The sequence below is a fragment of the Bactrocera latifrons genome, unplaced genomic scaffold (genome assembly GCF_001853355.1).
Source record: "Bactrocera latifrons isolate USDA-ARS-PBARC rearing strain unplaced genomic scaffold, ASM185335v1 scaffold_2, whole genome shotgun sequence".
Classification (NCBI taxonomy): Eukaryota; Metazoa; Arthropoda; class Insecta; order Diptera; family Tephritidae; genus Bactrocera; species Bactrocera latifrons.
In genome coordinates this window covers 1,705,965-1,725,658 of record NW_017535518.1, presented here as the reverse complement: position 1 = coordinate 1,725,658, position 19,694 = coordinate 1,705,965, and the positions used below count along the sequence as shown (strand labels likewise).

The 19,694-nt window shown below is 34.0% G+C and overlaps 2 protein-coding genes across 2 annotated transcripts in view; one reads left to right on the top strand and one right to left on the bottom strand.

Annotated features, from left to right (window-relative positions):
- The window catches only part of LOC108967787, a 291,336-nt gene that overhangs the window by 93,263 nt on the left and 178,379 nt on the right, over positions 1–19,694 (top strand). The window lies entirely within an intron of this gene.
- Positions 1–19,694, bottom strand: part of LOC108967929 — a 107,940-nt gene that overhangs the window by 87,648 nt on the left and 598 nt on the right. The window contains exon 2 of the mRNA XM_018931630.1: positions 13,739–14,007. Coding sequence (XP_018787175.1) covers positions 13,739–13,805 — 67 coding nt within the window. The 5' untranslated portion in view covers positions 13,806–14,007. The remainder of the gene's footprint in view (positions 1–13,738; positions 14,008–19,694) is intronic.

Here is a 19,694-nt window from a genome sequence, read left to right as displayed (position 1 = left end):
ATATATATATACCGAGACCGAAAAGCGCATATACATATATATATATTTCAGTCTTGCCGGAGGATATAACATCATTAGACGAGGCTCGACAACAGTACTTTTTATGACTCTTTTTTTAACGATTTTGAATACCAATAGTATTTGCTTTAACTTCTCTAAGCCCGAAATATAAAGGAAGAAGATTTTTTGCACCAAAAGTCTGCCTTATGAAAAGTTCATGTTCATTATTTTCCAAAATGAAAAAAAAAGTTAATTGCAAATTTAAATATGTATTTTCCCACAATTTTTCCTTTTTTGTTTCGCTTTAACAGCATAAGAGCAAATCAAAATTTCCTCTTTGCAAATCTGCGTGGTTTGGGGTTTCGTTCCAGTCAAATAATTTCCTTTTACAAATTATCTTTCGCTTCGAGTCATTCTTGTTTTTGGTTTGTCATGTCAACTAGAATCATTGTTGACTATAAGCAAATTATATAGCCTTTAACTGCCAAGCCAAATGAGCAAAGTGAAATGTAAAGAAATTGACAAGTCAACCATTTTGAAAGTAGCCACTATTTGCCAAAAGTGTTTTGAACTGAAATGTCAGCAATTGTGCCAAGAGTCAAAGTATGTAAGCTGAAATTGCTGCCGGCAAGCAGAGCACATTTTCCAAACACACATAGAGACCGAAAGCGCAAAGGCACTGTTGGAAAAAGTTTACTTATATTAAAAAACTATTTTACCACAAAAGTTTCAATCTGAATTATAAATGTTTTCAAAAATCTTTAGTTGCATAAGTTTGAGGAAAACTCTATATCTTTAATTCAAAAATTTTCCTACAGGGCATGCATGCTAACCTGTCACCTTACTAAGCGCAAAATGTTGTGAAAAATTTAGACACACAGCCGTGTCTGCTCTATTCATATTCACTTAAATGTCGTGGCACATAGCTACGAACATAATTATATCTACATATAACTATATATATTTATGTATACTGTACCCTTATGTTGCCAATATTTGACTTTGCTGTTCAATTTGCAGCACTCTTTGCATTGTTGCCAATTCAAAATCCCAGTTTGTCGCAAGTATCCATTCTAGTGTGTCTAAATTTCCTGGCAACAGTCCCTCTAATAGCTGATTCGTGCTTAGTATATAAAGTCTTTACGGGCATATCTACTTATGTGTGAAACCCAGTAGTTAAAGCAAGTAACAGTAAGTTAGGGAACAACAACATTGTTAACTAGTTACAAAGTAGTTCAAATGACCAAAACTGAGAAAAAGAAACAGAAAAATTATTTATTTTACAATATATTAACTGGTTATAAACTGGTCCAACTAACCCATAAATGACAAATAAAAATATTTTTTGTTATTGAAGTTTATGTGTAATTATAGTTGATTTGCAAAACATCGCCATTGAAGCAAAAATTTATAATTTTTCGAAAATTTCGTGAATGTTTTTGTTGACCATTTGCGTAAGAAAATATATTGCTTATTTCCTTTATTTAATACATATTCGAAAATTATTACCAACCTAAATGTAACAAATTACTATTATATATATATATATTATATTTAGAGTAGCTACGAACTGGTCTGATTTAGATTTTTTTCAAATAATTTCAGAAAGAGAATAAAATAATGCATAAAATAAATGAAAAGTGAATTGCTATTTTCAAATCAACTTTGAAGGTGGCCAAATAAACATTCGCTTTGTGAATCACTTCGAAATTTTTGGGTTTATAATTTCTTTTTTTCAAAATTTTTGAGACTATTAATTAGGCAAAGTTTATTAATTATAAAAAAATACGGAAATTATATTTTAGACCTTCATTCAGTTATTATGCGTCATATAAAAAAATATTTGACATAAACAAACTAGTACCAAATAGGTGAATTGTGGCCCAGTTTTATAAGTAGAATTTAACTTATTTACATGAAATTATATACTTAAGTATCTGTAGAGACCTTATCGATCATTTTTTTCTAATATATGTGTGTTTAGATTCGGATTAAATATGTTCAAAAATAGACAAAATTATTCCATATGACTTTAAAAAATTACAAAAAAAAAATGAAGTTAGCTTCTTTGGAGATGGTTGGGCTTTAGAAAATAAATTATGCTAACTTTCGTAGAGATATCTGTTAAATAAAAAAGTTTTCCATACAAAAACTTGATTCAGACTGGTCAGTTTGTATGGCAGCTATATGCTACAGTTGTCCGATCTGAATAGTTTCCTTGGAGATTATACTGTTTCTTTGATTAATAATCCATGCCAAATTTCGTGAGGATACTTCGTCAAATAAAATAGTTCTCCATACAGAAACTATATTTTTAGCGATCAGTTTATATAGCAGCTATATGTTATAATAGTCCAATTTGAAAAATATTTTCGAAGATGGTGTCATAGATTTACAAAATGACCTGAGCGAAGTTTTGTGAAAATATCTCCTCAAATAAGGAAGTATTTCATATAAAAACTTGATTTAGGTCGATCAGTTTGTATGGCAGCTATATCCTATAGTAGTCCCATCTAAACAAAATTCTCGCTTATAGCCTTCATTTGAGCAATAGTCTGGGCCAAATTTCATGAAGATATATTCTCAAATAAGGAACTTTTCTAAAGAAGAATTAAAGCTACGTGGCCCGTTGACGGAAACATGCACATTGCTAATTCGATTCAGCTCGCGTGCTGTTGACTGATGTATAATATATAAAGTCTTCTGTATGACTATGAGAATTCCTTTTCACACATATCCTACCATATCCTTACAATCCTCACAATCTCTTACCTACCACTCAAGAAAAAATCATTAAAGAAAAGTTATATTTTTTTGAATATATGATAATATTATTTATACATGCATAACAAACTATTTTCTGCCCAAAAATCCACATCTCTCTATACGACCATATGCCACGACACATTCCACTTCACCACTGGGTACAACTGTTTGCCTGACATTATTATTGACTTGTCATTCGATCCTAAATACACAGTTATTGCTACGCTTATTGTTTGTTTTGTATTTCATAGCATAAAATCCCGGAGGATAAGAGCAATACGAAACGAATTTTGTGAGACGGAAGTGAAAAGCTCATGTTAGCTAACTGTCAGCGCTGACATACCCGCATACGAGTAAATGCTTATAACCACAAACACATACACACGCACACACATATGCAGAGAAGCCAAGTCTGCCCTCTATGCTATAGAATTTCTAGTCGTGATATGCAGAGAAATTTATTTTTGCAGTTGTTATAGTCTTTGCATTTAACCGGTCACTACCAGCAGTGGAGCTATAGATGCACACACAGAGACACACATACACACAGGCATCTGAAGTTGAAAATTATACGTGTATTTATAGCTTTGGCAGCCTCACGGCATTACAAGTAACCTACATAACGGAGTTATTGTTGTTTTTTGTAGTATTTGCCAACCATCAATAACTCAAATAATCATTATTGTCATCGACAGTTGCAAGCGCATTGTGTCGGTATAAAGTAACCATAACCGTTGCTGTGGTGTATTGTGGGGATCATGCGGCCAACGGCATATCAAGACATAAAATCTTATGCGCTCACATTCTCCGAACGGTGCTTAACATTTGGCCATAAATGTTGGTGAGCACTGTGTATGGGTGTGAGTATAAGAGACTTTGTGTGTGTGTATGTGCGACTTTATATGTGTATAAGTCAATTGATATGTATATCTGCGCCTGAGTATGTGCAGGCTTGTGTATGCGTTTGTGTGACCGTGCGCTTGAAACCTGGAAATCTAGTAAATGATTGTAGGTTGTTAGGTCAAAGCAACGAAATATTTGTTCTTGTTAAGTGGTTTTTCTTACGTGAAGCATTCATGCTGCGGGGAGCACATTTTTCAACCCTGATATTATATTACAACCTTGTTTGCGCAAGAAAATATGCGAAGTGAGATAAGTTTAGAACATTCATGTAATGTTTAGTGTTTTTTATTTAATGAAATATGCTCTACATGCCCCGTGTAGGTTATTTTCAATCTTTAAAAAGATATATAAACAAGAAAAAAGTTAACTTTGCTGGCACTGTAGTTTTAGCATCATTTTGATGCATTGCTTATAGCTAGCTATAGATTCTGCTCAGTCAGTTTGTATGGCAGCTATATGTAATAGTGGACCGATAACAGCGGTTCCAAAAACTTAGTAGCCACTTGAGAAGAAAGGGATGTATACAAAATTTCAGGTCGATACCTCAAAAGCTGAGCGAAAAGTTGTGCATATACCGACAGATAGGCAGCGGCGTTTTGAATTATAGTGAAGTGTGTGTATGAATATATATCTGCAGCATCAATATGTCAAAAACTGTCAATGCATGGCATAAAGTTGAGTAATATAATATTAAAGTATATGTTATTGAATGTTGAAATTTTATACTCCTTTTTATTGTATTATTGTATTATACGGAAACCTTTCTGAGTAATGATATGAATTATGTAAATTTCTAGCACATAAAAATAATAAAATACTCAAAATTTTATGAATCCCTAAATTTCGGAAAAAATAATATTTTGGAAAACCTGTTATATATAAAATTTTTGAAAATTAAATTTCAGGATACCTAGTCCTTTAGGGTTTTAGTAAAACATACACTCAAGCATTGTGTTCATAAAAAAATTCAGTATTATTGTACAACATTTGGTAATACCGAACATTTTCGAAATGCATTAATGTTTTTATTAACGTTTTCTGGTTTAATATTGCAGGATTGCGTATATTTTCAAAGTGTGAGTCATTTCAGGATTTCTAAAACGTTCGAAAATTATTTAAAATATTTTTTTGTTGTTGAAAAGAAATTTTCAGAATCGCAAAATTTTCCAAATTCATTTATTTTTATGAAACGATATTTTGATAAAAAATTTCGGGATTCTAGTTAAAAATCTTTTGGTTGCAAAAATTTTTTCGCTGCTGGGATTCCGATAATTTAAGGTGTCTAATAAAAAATCTCGAGATTTCGAAAATTTACAAATGTTGATCATTTCGGCATGCCGAAAAAATTTGAATATGTCATATACTTCTTTGTTGAAAAAAAAATTTTAAGTTAACAGTAAAACTTTTAAAGATTCCCGAGAATTTCAACATATTAAATACTTTGGGATATGGAAAATATTGGAAGGTCTTAAAATTAAAAATTCTTTAAGAGAAAATGTATAGTTTCTAGTAAAACATTTCGGTATCCTTTAAATTTTCGAAATTATTTCACATAATGTATTTTGTTCTAAATTTCCATATTCTAGTGCAACAGTTTGAGATCCCGATAATTTTATCAATGTTTTACATTTTTTTTCGATTGAAATTTAAGGTTTCTAGTAAAACATTTCGGGAAACCGAAAAATTGTAAATGCATGTAAATATTTTTTTTGTTGAAAAGATATTTAAACTTAATAGTATAGTTCGGGAAGATTTTTCAAATGTTAAAAACTTCGGGGTAACGAAAATTCCATTGAGTTGATTTTATTACAAGTTAAAAACAATCCCTAATGGACTTAAGGAAATTTTGCCCTGAACAATTTTTAATTCATTATTGAACAAATGTAAAAATTTGTGATTTTGGATTGAGTTCTGCTTTGAATTGTAATATTTTTAGATCTGAAAACAAAAAAATCCGTAACGAAAATTTTATTCTAGTCTCTTACACTCTCTAACAGGGATATTTTTCTTAGAATATGCATAGGCTCATCTTAATCTTATTTTCTTTTATTTTTGACTCACTTTAAAATATACATATATTCAGATTTTTAACGTATTCTCCTTAGATTCCTCACGACTTAAAAAGTTGCACTAAGTTGACTAAGAAAAATGTGCCTCAACGCAAATACCAATCTGGCGACACCGATATGGCATTATGAAAAATGATGTCATCGTTATCTAAGAGCGAAAGCACTACATGAATTACACATACACACTTATACACCATAAAGATGTATATATGTGTTGATTAAAATGATAATGTTACATGCGTTCAGTCAAAATTTATTTCCATCACGATTTATTACTTTTATGATTCGACGCGGTTAGCTGAGACTGCTGACAAAGCAATCAATCCACGACGATAAGGCGCTTGAAGAAAAGCCATTGGCGAAAAAACTCAGCAGCCGCGCCTGTGTGTATTTGTGTGCCTGCAAATAGCTTAATGAAGTCACTTCGCTAACCGCAAAAACCGCGTGATCTGCGCTATCAAATGTTTGCCAATACGTCATCGTTTCCTGTTTTTCTTTTCACCCTACAAACATAGAAATTTTCGCTGAGTTTTCAATATCGCGCGGAAGCGGCTACAGCAGCGTAGCAAGTGATATGTAAAATCATATGATTAATGTGGAATTTTTTCTCAGCCACCAGCTTAACATTGCCACTTCGTTGGCTAGCAACAACGACAACTAAGTATGCTGGTGTGTCGTAAGATACTTGAGATTGTCGCTTATCAAAGCGCTTGTACTTTGACTTTGGTTGGAGCGAGCAAACATGTCAATGTTGCCGATTTTTTCGCATATGACATTTCCACAATCATGTTAAGATAGTTGTTTTTGGTCCTATGTACGTACAGAATTTGTAAGCTTGAGCTACACTTCTTAGAAAATTCGATATTCTATTAAAGAAGTGTATTTTTGAGGGCTTGGATGTGTGCCATAATTTTAGTTTTTGACTTGGTAAAGTCATAAAATCTTTTGAAGCCTAAAGTTGGTATGAATGTGTCAATTAGTAGAGCGCCAAAAATACAGAAAAATTGCAAAGATCGAAAGTCGAAAAAGTCTTCTCGTATTTTGTCAAGAGATGTCGTTGCAGTCGTAAATCTTCAGTTCTACCATTCAGATTGTGTCATACAATGCTGCCTATATTTCGTCTGCATCTAAATATTTTGCCAATTTTAGTTACAGCTTCCCTTTGAGTTATCACCGAAAAACTATGCTCCTCACTTCCATTTTTCCTTCAGGGCCTATATGTACATATAATATAAATATGCATACATAAATACCTATGTAGCTAACTGTAGTTTAGTTACATATGTATTTTTTGCAACGGCTTTTGGCGCCAATATCTGTGATGCGTGATGCCACAGAAATGATAAATAATATTCACTTGATAACACTCATAGCAGCCTTTTATCCCTATCGAAATCAGCGCGTGTAGATTTTTTGAAACATTTTGTAAAATGTAGATATCATTTCCGTAATTTTTAGGGTGGTAGACCAAGCTTATATGATTTAGGTTTAATATGATACAGTTGTTTTTTTTTTTGTAATTTTTTTCATTTATTATATTTTTTATTTGTTTGTAAGTCAATGAATACACCTGTTTCAGTTTTGAAAATATGGCACTTATATTTTCAAAGTGCATTCTTTTAAAAGAGGATCATCGAACCACACCACCGCTTCATCGATATCAAAGCTGAGCTGCCTTTATGCCTCAGAAAAAGCGACTGCCTATCGTGCTTCTTCTTCAATCTACGCCGGGAGAAAATAATTCGATCTGCAGAATGAAACAAAGAAGGTACAATCTTCTACGAGAGTGTACAACTGCTGGCCTGCCCCATTGACATCGATGTCATTTGCTATAACAACCGTGCCGTTAGTTCTGCTTTTTTCTGGTCGAACAAAGAAGTGAAGCAAATGGTTGTGGTATTGAACGAAGACAAAATATCTCCTGTTAAAAAGCAAACAGTTGTCGAACTCTCGACTTGGATTCCACGTCACTGTTGACAACGTCCGATGTATTTAACGTGGATACTTGCTGACGACAGCCTTACCCCATGGCAGTCAAAATCACAGCGGTTCAAGCTTTTGTAGTGTCAGAGGCCTCTCTAAAACACCTGCCGTACTTTGGGTCCGGCACCCTGTTGGAATACAACTATATATTCAACTGATATAGGGTCAGTTCTTCCCACACTCGGGACCGGTGTGCAGGTCGGAGCAAACTTCAAGGGCTGCTGCTCCCCGTGGTACCAGAATTATGCCTCCAAAAGTGCTATCAATTGAGCTTCCATACTGCTCGTTCCTGGTGACCCCATTACCCAGTGGACCCCATACGCACAGCCCATGTACACAAGAGGCCAACCCAGTTAAACGCTTTCCTCTAATAGAATGTCTCATCACTTTTCAAGGTAATGGAAGGAGACTGTTGCCCCGATAAGAACGAAAATCGCTTTTGATCTTATCTGGAGACTTCAGAAGAGGAATAACCTCAGAAATTTTTCACTTCCGTTGAAAGTATCTCTCCCAGACGCACTTATTATAAATAACCTCCAGGTATTCCAGAATGTACTTCTACAAGATTTCGCACATTTCTCTGCTCAAACCATCAAGGCCTGGGGACCGCTAAGACCTAACCAGGCGCACGGCGTAATGGACCGAATTAACATCTACGATTCTCTGCTAAAACGAAATGAAATCGAACCATTTCTGAAGCGAGTGGTAAAAGGAGGCGAAAAGCGCATTATATACAATAATAATGTGCGAAAAAGATTGCAGCCCAAGCATCGTGGAACTCAACAAATGGTTGCAAATCCAGGATTAACGCCTCGAAAGGTTACGCTCAGTGTTTGGTGGGTTTGAAAAGAAATCATCCACTATGAGCTGCTCCAGCCTGATCGAACGATTGATTAAAAAATTTACTGCCAAGAACTGATGAGATTGAAGCAAAAAATCGAAAAAAAGGTAAGAGCTGATCAACAGAAAGGGCTTCGTCTTCCATCAGGGCAATGCTAGATCACTCACATCTTTGATGACTCGACAAAAAATGGGAGAGCTTTGCTGAGCAGTTTAGATGCACCCATCACATAGCACTGACCTGGCATCGACATGATCATTAATGGTGGAAATTTGGCTTCAAGAGAAACCTGTGAAAATTAGTTGACGCAGTTTTTAGCAGAGAAACCAGAAATTTTGACATTGAGGGAACAATCTCTCTAGCAGAAGAATGGTTGAGTTTTGATTAGAAATGCGGCTAAGACTTTTTCGACATTAAAATATTGTATGGGGTCTCCTACATTTCTTTCTTAATATTCATAGCTTCGTGGCAAACTTAATAAACACTGTTAAGAACGTAAAAAATAATAAAATGGATAAACTCAATAATTTAATATATAAAATAAATATTTTTTTAAATTTTATCTAAGCTAAACAAATTTAAAGCGAACTCTAAGCAGGCCGACACCCACATCTAATCTGGTGACCTACTTTTGCGCACTCGCACGCACGCAGTTTATTAGATCGAAGGCACGGAGCAATACGCTGCACCATTCTATATGCACCCCCACAGACCCACACACACAAACGCACAGCAGAAATAAATTAACAGCAAACTAAGTTCAATAAAAAGTTGCCTCAGCTGTTGGCAATTTCATTTTCAATTTAAATGCAGCAAAGCTTCTGCCAATTGTCACCAATGAGTGCCGTCGAATGCATGAGCACAGAGCGGCCCTGAATACCGTTAGCATAACAGCAACCGTGGCAGTGGCAACAACAAAAGCCAATATTCAGTATACACCGTTAGATGTGCCGTTAGCAGATTTGTAAGCTATTTATGCGAAAAGTTACTTAAGTGTTAATGCAACATCCGCTTAATCCAGCAGCAACAGCGCGCCACTAAACGTAGTGGCAACAATAATACACAGTGTTGCAACCTTTACTCCTGCTAAGCGCAAAACAACAACAACTCGCGATGATTTTGCAATATACTTGCTCACTGCACTCATGTTATGTACGGCAGCTGCATGTTGTATGCTTCCAGCGCTGTTGCATACTCAGAGCCGGTGGGTGGTGCCAATACCATTCTAACTAGTGTGCTACAACAACAATAAACGTATAATAACTCAACGAACGCTTCATGATGTGTCATGCTTTATTTATGTCACATGGGTGCCACTGTCGCAGGCGAGTCGTGCTTACAAGTGACTCAAGTTGGAGATTTGTGGATATTTGTCGGCGTCCACACACATGCGCATGCATTTACTCTATACATGTATATGGTGTTTGTAGTTATATGCGCAAATCCTAAGTGCTTAGCGACTGTAAGAGCGACTGCGAATGACCCACGAAAATATCAAATCTCTCTTCCGAATGTTATTGAAGTGGAAATAAGTAATGAAAACAAGTGAAGAAATATTAAGTCAGGAAACAGCCGATTAATCGATGTCCTTGTGAATTGTATGTTTCAAACGTGAAGAATGGAGATTGGTTATTAAACGAAACTTTTTACCAAATATCTCATTACTTAAACTTCGGCACACGCAGGGCATAGTTCAATTTGCTGAAGAAGACCTGCATTGGTCAGTCGAAAAATGGCGCAACATATTGCGGTCCGAAGAAACTAAAATTGTTTTATTTGGTCCCAAAGACGCTAGCAAACGCTTCATTTGATCTTGTATATGTTTCACGGACGGTACAACACGTTTCTTCTTTGCTATGATATGGGTCCGTTATATTGAATTAAAGAAAACATAAATGCCAAATTGTATGTTGAAATAATGGAGTATGCCACATCAAGATAACGACCACAAACATACTAGCAGGTTGGCAAAAATTTGTTTGCTGGAAATGGAATTAAGTTTATTATTTAAATTATTTAATTTTTTATTATCGCAAAATCGCTAAATTCGCTCAAGGTAAATCATATAGGAACCCCTACCGACAGTGCGAAGAATAATGTAATCGGGTCATAATAATGAATCAATAACTTATTATACCAGAGACATTAACTTTTACCACTGCGATGGTATTAGACAGACTGAAGAATGGGCGTGGCGCCAACGTGAAGTCTCTTACCTCGAGACCTGCTTGACATTACATTAACATTTAAAAGGTAGACGAAATCGGAATGCAACCATGCCTATTTCGCACGAAACAGACTTTTGATTCTTTGACTTTCGGTGATGCAATGTAAATCAAAAATCAACTAATATAACGAAGTATATCATCTTATGACCAAAAATTGCCCAAACCGAAGCGAAAACTGCTGAAGCCCTTGTGGATATCAGTACTAAATATCCGTCAATATGTGTGGTATAAAAAGTTCAAATTGATATATTTTGGTTTTATATTATAGCATCAGTTCCATCTTACCAGGGCTAAAGCTCACTCCATTATTCGCCCATAGCTATAACCTTCATAAGGTTCTTTCCACAATCACACTTATTTTGGATGGACCGAAGCTAATATACCCTTCACAGGTGTATTTCTTTTGGTAACTATGTGTCCAGTTTGTATGGCAACTGTATGCTATAGTGAGCCGATCTGAAGAATTTTTTCGGAGATTACATTATTATCTTAGAAAATAACCTGTGCCAACTTTTGTGAAGACACATTGCCAAATGTGAAAGTTTTTCACACAAGAACTTGATTCCGATTGTTCAGTTTGTATGGAGGCTATATGTTATGGTGGTCCGATAGCGGCAGTTCCAACAAATGAGCAGCAGTTTGAAGAAAAAATGACATTTATAAAATTTCAAAACGATATCTTAAAAACTGAGGGACTAGTTCGTATATATACAGACAGACGGACAGACGGACATGGCTAAATCGACTCAGCTCAACATACTCATCATTTATATATATACTTTATAGGGTCTTCGACGCTTCCTTCTGGGTGTTACAAACTTCGTGAACAACTTAATATACCCTGCTCAGGATATAATAAGCTCTGAAAATTAAATTCATTATCTTTTCAGTGGTTACTAAGGCGATTAAGTATTGTCAAAATAACACACCTAATATGCTTCTGCTCCAATTGCTTATAGACACTTTTATAGAAAAATTTTAAAAATTTTCTGTTATAAGAATTAGCAAAATTATCAGCTAGCTCCATACTAATTCATATAAGTCTGACTATACACTCCCACGGTTGGTTTTCAATACTTGCTTGCAGTTGAAAATACGCTGAAAATGGAGAGCTTGTATAATAGTAGAGGAGTAAACTACCTCAATCTATACCAACTGGACAGAAATTGTTTACGGTGTAAGAACTGGGGTATACTCCGAGTATACCTATATCCATCTTTCCATCTACAAAACTCAGCTATCTTCCAAGCAGAAGTAGTAGGCAAAGATAATTCCTGTGTAGTTCTATGTTTTCGCAGATAACTTGGCCAAGTCAGGAGCCTCTTTAGACGAATACGAGACAGATATAATACTGTATCCGATAGTAAAGACCAAAAGGGAGCTCAATAAACTATTGTAACAAATAGCTCAGAGTAAAAGGAAATTTGCATCCACAAGTTCGACACTTCCTCTGTGAGTGACCAGCGCTATCGGAATCTCGATGTAGAACTCTTAGAACCCATCTGGTGCCAAACCTTGAATGTCTATCTACAAAAATTTTAACGTTGAGCACTTCAAATAGTTTGAACCCAATGTGAAGCGGGAATAGCAAGAATAAAGGGCCTTATGATTGTGATTAGCATTTAGTGCTAATTGACCACGAAAGGTTGTGCTCTTACTTACTACTTAATAGAATTGTGTATACATACATAAGGTTTGGAACTAATAGAAGTGTGAACTAAAATTATTTTTTAATTAATTAAAATTAGTACTAAATTAAACCAAATGAAGAATTCGCAAAAAATTTGCCTTAAAATTGTATCATTCATGACTTTTAAATTTTTCAAAATATTGCTAAATAGTTTATGCGCCAATATTTGCTTAAATGTTCAGTATTTCATTTCTATGTAGTAGTAAGTAAGTTGGTTTTTTTTTTGTTTTTTTTTTTTAAGTTCATTATGCCGAAAGTTGAATATTTAATGTCTTTAATGTAAATATTTTTTCACTTTGCCTCGCGCGTGTTTCATAAATAAACAGTTGACATAAAAAATTATCGCGCACTGCAACGCATTAAAATTGCGCAATAAAACACTCATTTTATGTAGTAAGCAATAACCACACACACACACACACAAACATACTCATATGTAGCTACAGGCATAATTGCACTCATGTGGGCACGCACGCACACTGCGACATTTGTACTACTAAATTTTATAGCACACTTATAGGCGGCACTTTTATTATGTAATAAAGTAATTAATTCGCAGACAAAGAAATATAAACTGAGAGAATATTTACTTAAGCACTAATACAAAGCGCAGCGCAGAACGGCAGAATCAAGTTCAGCAAACGCAACATACACACACACACACACGTGCATAAGCTATAAATAAGTTTTTTATGTATTGCGCATATATGATTTTTGGGTACATGCGCATGTATGTGTGCCTAAGTTACAACACACACACATACATACATACATACATATATGTGCCTGGGTAGACATGTACTAGCTGTAAACTCAAGCTGCGCTAAAGCGTTGGCGCTTAAAATTACAAATTGCCACTTGCAGTTATTTAATTAAGTTAATCCCTAAATGTATGCTACAGGCCACGGGCCTGACTTGCCTGTCGCGCCGTGTGGATGAGCCAAACTAAGTAACGCCCGTCGCTAAGAGTCTGCGTAAGTGTGCACAAAAATTAGTGAATGCGTGCGTGTGTATATGTGTGTGTGTGTGTGTGAAGTTGAGTTGACGTAGCAAGCAGCGCATAAAAAACCGTAATTTAATGTTAGCTAAAAGCAATAGCGCAATTTGCAGCCAAAATGCCAGACAGCTGCGTGTGCTTGTATTAAATACGTGTATATGTATATGTGTGTGCGTGTGAGTGAGTGTATGATTTCATTTTTGTATTTTCTGCATAAATTTATAAAATTTTCCGGAGAAAAAGCGTGAAACTTTGTCTTACCATAAATGAGCTCGCGTTCGAAATTCGCTGTCGGCACGACAATTAGAAAAACAACACCGCCACCCATTCGGTATGAAATAAATAAATTTCCTTAGAGCTTTTGTTGCTGTTGCAATGTTATTGCTTGGATATGAGTGGGTGTTTATTTCCTTCCTTGCCGGCTGTTGATCAAGTGAAGTTGCTATTGTCTCAGCTGCTGATATCATAAACAATAACAGGCGATGAAAAAGTCACGCTAAAAATTCGCTTTGCGGATTAATTGTGAAGTGCTGAAAGTTAAAATGTGATTAATAAAATAAAATAAATAAATGTGGGTGGACAACTGTTTTATATGAAACAAAATAAATGGAAATATTAAATTAAATTTGAATTTTAAATTTTCTACAACCCATACATTTGATACATATGTACTTCTCTATATAGTATATGAATAGAGGTAGATGTATCAACAAAACTTAAGTACGGGAGTCCACCTAAGACTTCAATATATAAACTTAGGCCTTAAACTTAAACTTAAACCTAATCGTAAACGTTAACTTAAACTAAAACGTAAAATTCAAATTTTTATCCGAAACTGAAATTTAAAATAAAACTTAAAATTCAAAATTTTTAACTTAAACTTAAGACTTAAGACCTAAATCTTCAAACTAAAAATTTAAGACCTAAAACTTAAAACTTAAAGCTTAACACATAAAACTTAAAACTTAAAATTTAAAACTTAAAACATAAAACACAAAACATACAATTTACAACTTTCAACTTACAACTTACAAGATACAACTTACATTTTACAACTTATAACCGAAAAAATACAACTTTCAACATACAGATCACAATTAAAATTTAAAATTTACAACTTATAAATTACAACCTACAACTTACAACTTACAACGCACAACTCAAAAACGAAAAATTACAACTTAAAACTCACTGTTTACAACTTAAAACTAAAAATTTACAAATTACAACTTACAACTTACAACTTAAAAAGTATAACTTACAACTCACAACTCATAACTTACAACTTACAACATTCAACTTAAAACTAAAAATTTGCAACTCACAACTTACAAGTCACGACCTACTACTTGCAACTTATAACTCACAATTTTGCGCCAATTTGCTTCAGCCACCAAAAAAAAGAAGTCTAAATAAAATTAGCATATAAAGAACAGCATGAAACAGCGATACTATATTCATACGTATACACATTTACCAACAACAAATTCAAAGTTAAAAAAGACATTTACATATTTTAGACAATTGATAATGCACCCACTGAGCCGCCTATTACGAACTTCTGTTTGGCAACAACAAAACAACGAATAAAGTCTAATAGTAAAAGCGCAATCGTGGCCAAATAAAACCGTATATATGCAAATTGGCAGCAGAAACAAAACAAATTCGCGCAAACTTTCCGGCGTTTTGCATACTTTAAGGCGCATTTGGAAATTTTCTTCCGCCATATTCGTAAAAATGTCGTAAAGCGAAACAAATGTTGCAAACTTTTGCGGTCATGCATTCATGTAGTTATTCCTTCATACATATAATGCACATGCGACTGCTTCTAGCCACAGTAGGAGCGCGCAACCGCACTGCCACACTGCAATGGTGCTGGGCGAAACCAAAGTGTTAACTTTTTGGGTAAACCTCATTAGGCGAGTGACGTCGAGTCAAAGTTTGTCCCACTGACAGACGTGCGTACTTATAAACATATATACTTATATATATATATATATGTATATACGGCTAGGATCAGCAGCACATCCGTTGGGACAAGCGACGTAAATTCCTTGCAACAATCCGTCGCTCAACTTTACTGCCATTTCATAGCACGCTAAGCATTTGATTTGCGCTTGTGCAGCTGCCGTTACAGCTGTTACCGTTATATGCACTTCTTTTGCAACTTTGCTCGTCTGTCTGTCAGTGCGTCAACAAATCTGCAAGGATGTGCAGTACTTGGAATTTCTACCGGATGCATTTCGCAAGCAGTTAGACAAATAAGCAACATTTTGTGGCACAATGGGACCGTGAGTGAGGAGTATGTGGAAATGGTTGTAACAAAATTTTTACAAAACAGATAAGCCGAGCGACCGGAAACTCGAAAAGGTTTAGAGAATAACTGAAAGTGAAACATACCAGCGCCGGGCAGCGGTGCTGTGTGTCGGAAGTGTGGGTGAGGCAGCAGGCAGCAGGCTGCTGGTTGTTGTTGGTTGCGGTGCTGTTGGACAAGTGTGGTTTGCGTGTTTTGTGCTTAAATGAATGCCTGGAAGTGAAAGTTCGACCGAGTGAAGAATATGTGGTTCAAGTGAGAATTTGTTGCGTCTTCCACGCGGCATATGCAAAAGCTCTAATGGCAAAGTTGTAGGAATATCTTATTTGGCTAATTCGTTGCACAAGTTGTTGCATGTGGCAATGCAAGGTATGCGTGCAACTTGTGGTGGTTAACAGGTTCTTTACTATTATATTTCCACTTTTTATTTTATCCGAGAAAACTTTTTGTATTGTGATGAATGTGCGCGGTGGCTGGCACGTACTCTAAGTCGCAGTTGCGGTAGTCGTAGTAAAGTTTCTTTAGTTTAAATTTACCCTCATGAGAACGCAACGGGTTAAATTGCTTGCTTAAAGTTGGTTTGAAAAATTAATCAATTTAAAAGTATGGCTTCATATTTAAAGCTAAAATGTTTAAAGGTGAAAGCTTATGACTAAAGCTTGCAGCTTACAAATCACAACTTGTAGCTTAAAACTTACAATTTACAACTTACAGCTTACAACTTAAAATTTACAACTTCCAACTTAGAAATTACAATTTACAACTTACAATCAAGAAATTACAACTTACAACTTACAACCTTGAAATTACAACTTGCAACTTGTAACATGAAACTTGCAATTTACAACTTAAAACGAACAGCCTACAACTTTAAATTTTTAAATTACAACTTACAACCTATAAATTACAACTTACAACTTGTAACTTAAAACATGCAATTTACAACTCACAACTTATAGTTTAAACTTTACAGCTCACAACCTACATATTACAACATACAACCTATAAATTACAACTTACAACTTGTAACTTAAAACTAACAATTTATAACTTCAAACTTACCGCTTACAGCTTATAACTCTCATATTACAACCAGCAAAATATAACTTGCAACTTATAAATTACAACTTACAGCCTATAAATTACAACTTACAACTTGTAAGTGAAACTTACAATTTACGACCTACATCTTTCAATTTAAAATTTACAACCAACAAATTACAACTTACAACTCCAAACTTCCTATTTTAACTTACAATTTCAACCTGGAATTTACATCTAACAACTTAAAACCGGCTATTTACCACCTTATTTTCAAACATAAAAGTTACAACTTTTAACATCAAATGTAACACACACAACTTAAAACTTACAATGTTCATCTTGTTCACTTTAAAACTTTAAAATGAAATGTAATCAATCTTTGTGAAATTTAAACCTAATCTTCCAACTTACAACTAACAACTAGCAGCTTTGTATATACAACTCACATTTTACAACTTAAAACTCACAACTTAAAACTCACAACTTACAACTAAAAAGTTTTAAACTGTTAACCTAAAAATTTGAACACGTCAGAATTACATTAACTAAATGAAAGTATCCTTTAAATCTATTGAAATTTTATACCTATTTTATAACTAGAGTTTTAATTTGTTTAAAAATTGCACATGAATTTGCGTCGCTTTTTATTTGTTCAAAAAAAAAAAAGCTAAAAAAAAAACATAAATTAAATTCAAGTACAACATATTAATTATGCTTAATCCTGAGCTTTAAATTAAAAATAGCGCACATATTTTAGAGATCCCTAAAACCTTGCCGTCATACATATATATTAATATACATATAAATAAATGAAAAATTCCACAACAACTGCACTTTTTTATTTGTTCGCTCTATTTGCTGTGCATACAAAACTTCCCCATTAGTTGAACAGGCAAATAATTTCCGCTTGACCCAAATACTTTGGACACCAGCTGGCTAATTAACATTTAATTACAATTAAAAAGGACTTAATGAATTGAAGGTCAAATTTTTGCAGCTGCTAAACACTGCACAAAAAAAATTAATAAAATAAAATTGCAAAATATATGATTGGTGCAAAAACATAGATATTTATGAAAAATTTCATGGAAATGTACATTAGAATATGCAATGCAATGATAGAATAATTTATAAATCAGATGGGCGAAATAAATACCATAAATAGTTGATTACGAATTGAAATTTTCGATTGCCGCTTGACCTTCAAACTTATTTATGCAAATGAAATGCCACAAGCGTGAAATATTTCCACTAATGTATACTTAGAAATGCATACATTTAGATATATAAATATATAAATTTGTTTTAGTTTTCGTCTTTTGTGTGTTTAGGTATTTCGATAAGTATCTCAACTAAAAATCCAATACTATTTTAGGTAGTTTAAGTCTGTTGACTTTTTTATTTCAGATTTTCTTATGTAATAATGAAGCTATTTATATTTTATGTTAATGTGTTTTATTAAAGAGTTTGTAGTTATTCTGCTATTTATTAATAGTTTTGTTCCCCTAACGGTTGTACGTATCAATTAAAACTAATCGAGATAGATAGAGGGTTATATACATATATGTGACCTGGTCCACGAAAAGGGAGCTAACGTGCGAAAACTAGTTTTCTGGGAAACAGCTGTTAAAAAAAAGCATATCATCTTCCATCCGAATCAACTAAAAAGTGAAAATTGATTTTTTGACACCTAAGACCCCTTTCCGTAGACCAGGTCACATATATAAATGATTAGGATGACAGAAAATCCGGTTGACTGTCTGTCTTTATCTTTTTGATGAAACTTGGAATGCGCGTTACATAGTAAAAAAAATTGAAAGCGCTCATAGATGGGCTTAATTGGAGCAATGCTACGACCACAAAACGCCATTAACTGATAACTTATAAATTGCCATAAGTGAGCAGTAAACTAAGATATAAAGCTCTAATTTGGTTGCACCATTGCGCAAAAAAATTGATAAAAAGTTGACGTAGTTCCGCCCTCCAATAATTTTAATGTATAAATATTCTAAACCACTAAAGCTACAACAACAAATTCACCTGAGTTGCTAAATTTAACTTAAGACCTTGTATGAGAGGGCTTGATGGCAGCCGATGTGAAAATTGGACGATGGGAACTGCCAATTTTTTGGTGAAATTAAATATCCCGAGAACCAAACGACCCATTTCAAGTATACTTGAATCAGCCGTGATCCTGATCTATTTCAATAAGTATCATTTCGTCCAATCATATACCGAAAAGTTATATAAAAAAATAATTTATATAATAATTAAAATAGAATGCATTTTCATTAGTAACATCAACGTGTGTAAGTGAGTGATGAAAACCTTAAATTCAGTGGTGAATGCTTCCCACTAAGTTGGACATTTATACTCTTCAACTTACCAGTATAGAAATCGAAAGGTAATTAATATAGCGGCATACCATTTTTTCACTTATAACTCTTCTAAAGCAGTTCTATTCTACCATTCCCAATGTTTAGCAAATTATTTTTTAAGAAGGATCAGTTTGAAATTGTACGCATATATTTCATCATTCCCGTTTAAATATTACACTGCTCCGTGCAGTGCTTCGAAAAGATTTCTGTATAATTTAAACTATAGTAAACCTTTTTATCAACACTCCACTCATACCGCTATATTTTTGTGATTGATATAAAAAATATCCTATGACTTACCCTGGTTCTAAGCTCCCAAAAATGTTTAGCCAAATCAGTTCAACTAACACGACTCTCTTTTATAAATATAGATTATAAGTCTAAATAAAAAATTAAACCTAAAACGTGTTTTATCATAGAGTTTTTAGTAATTGTGACATTTATTAATTTTTTTATAATAACTTTTTTAATTATACAAATA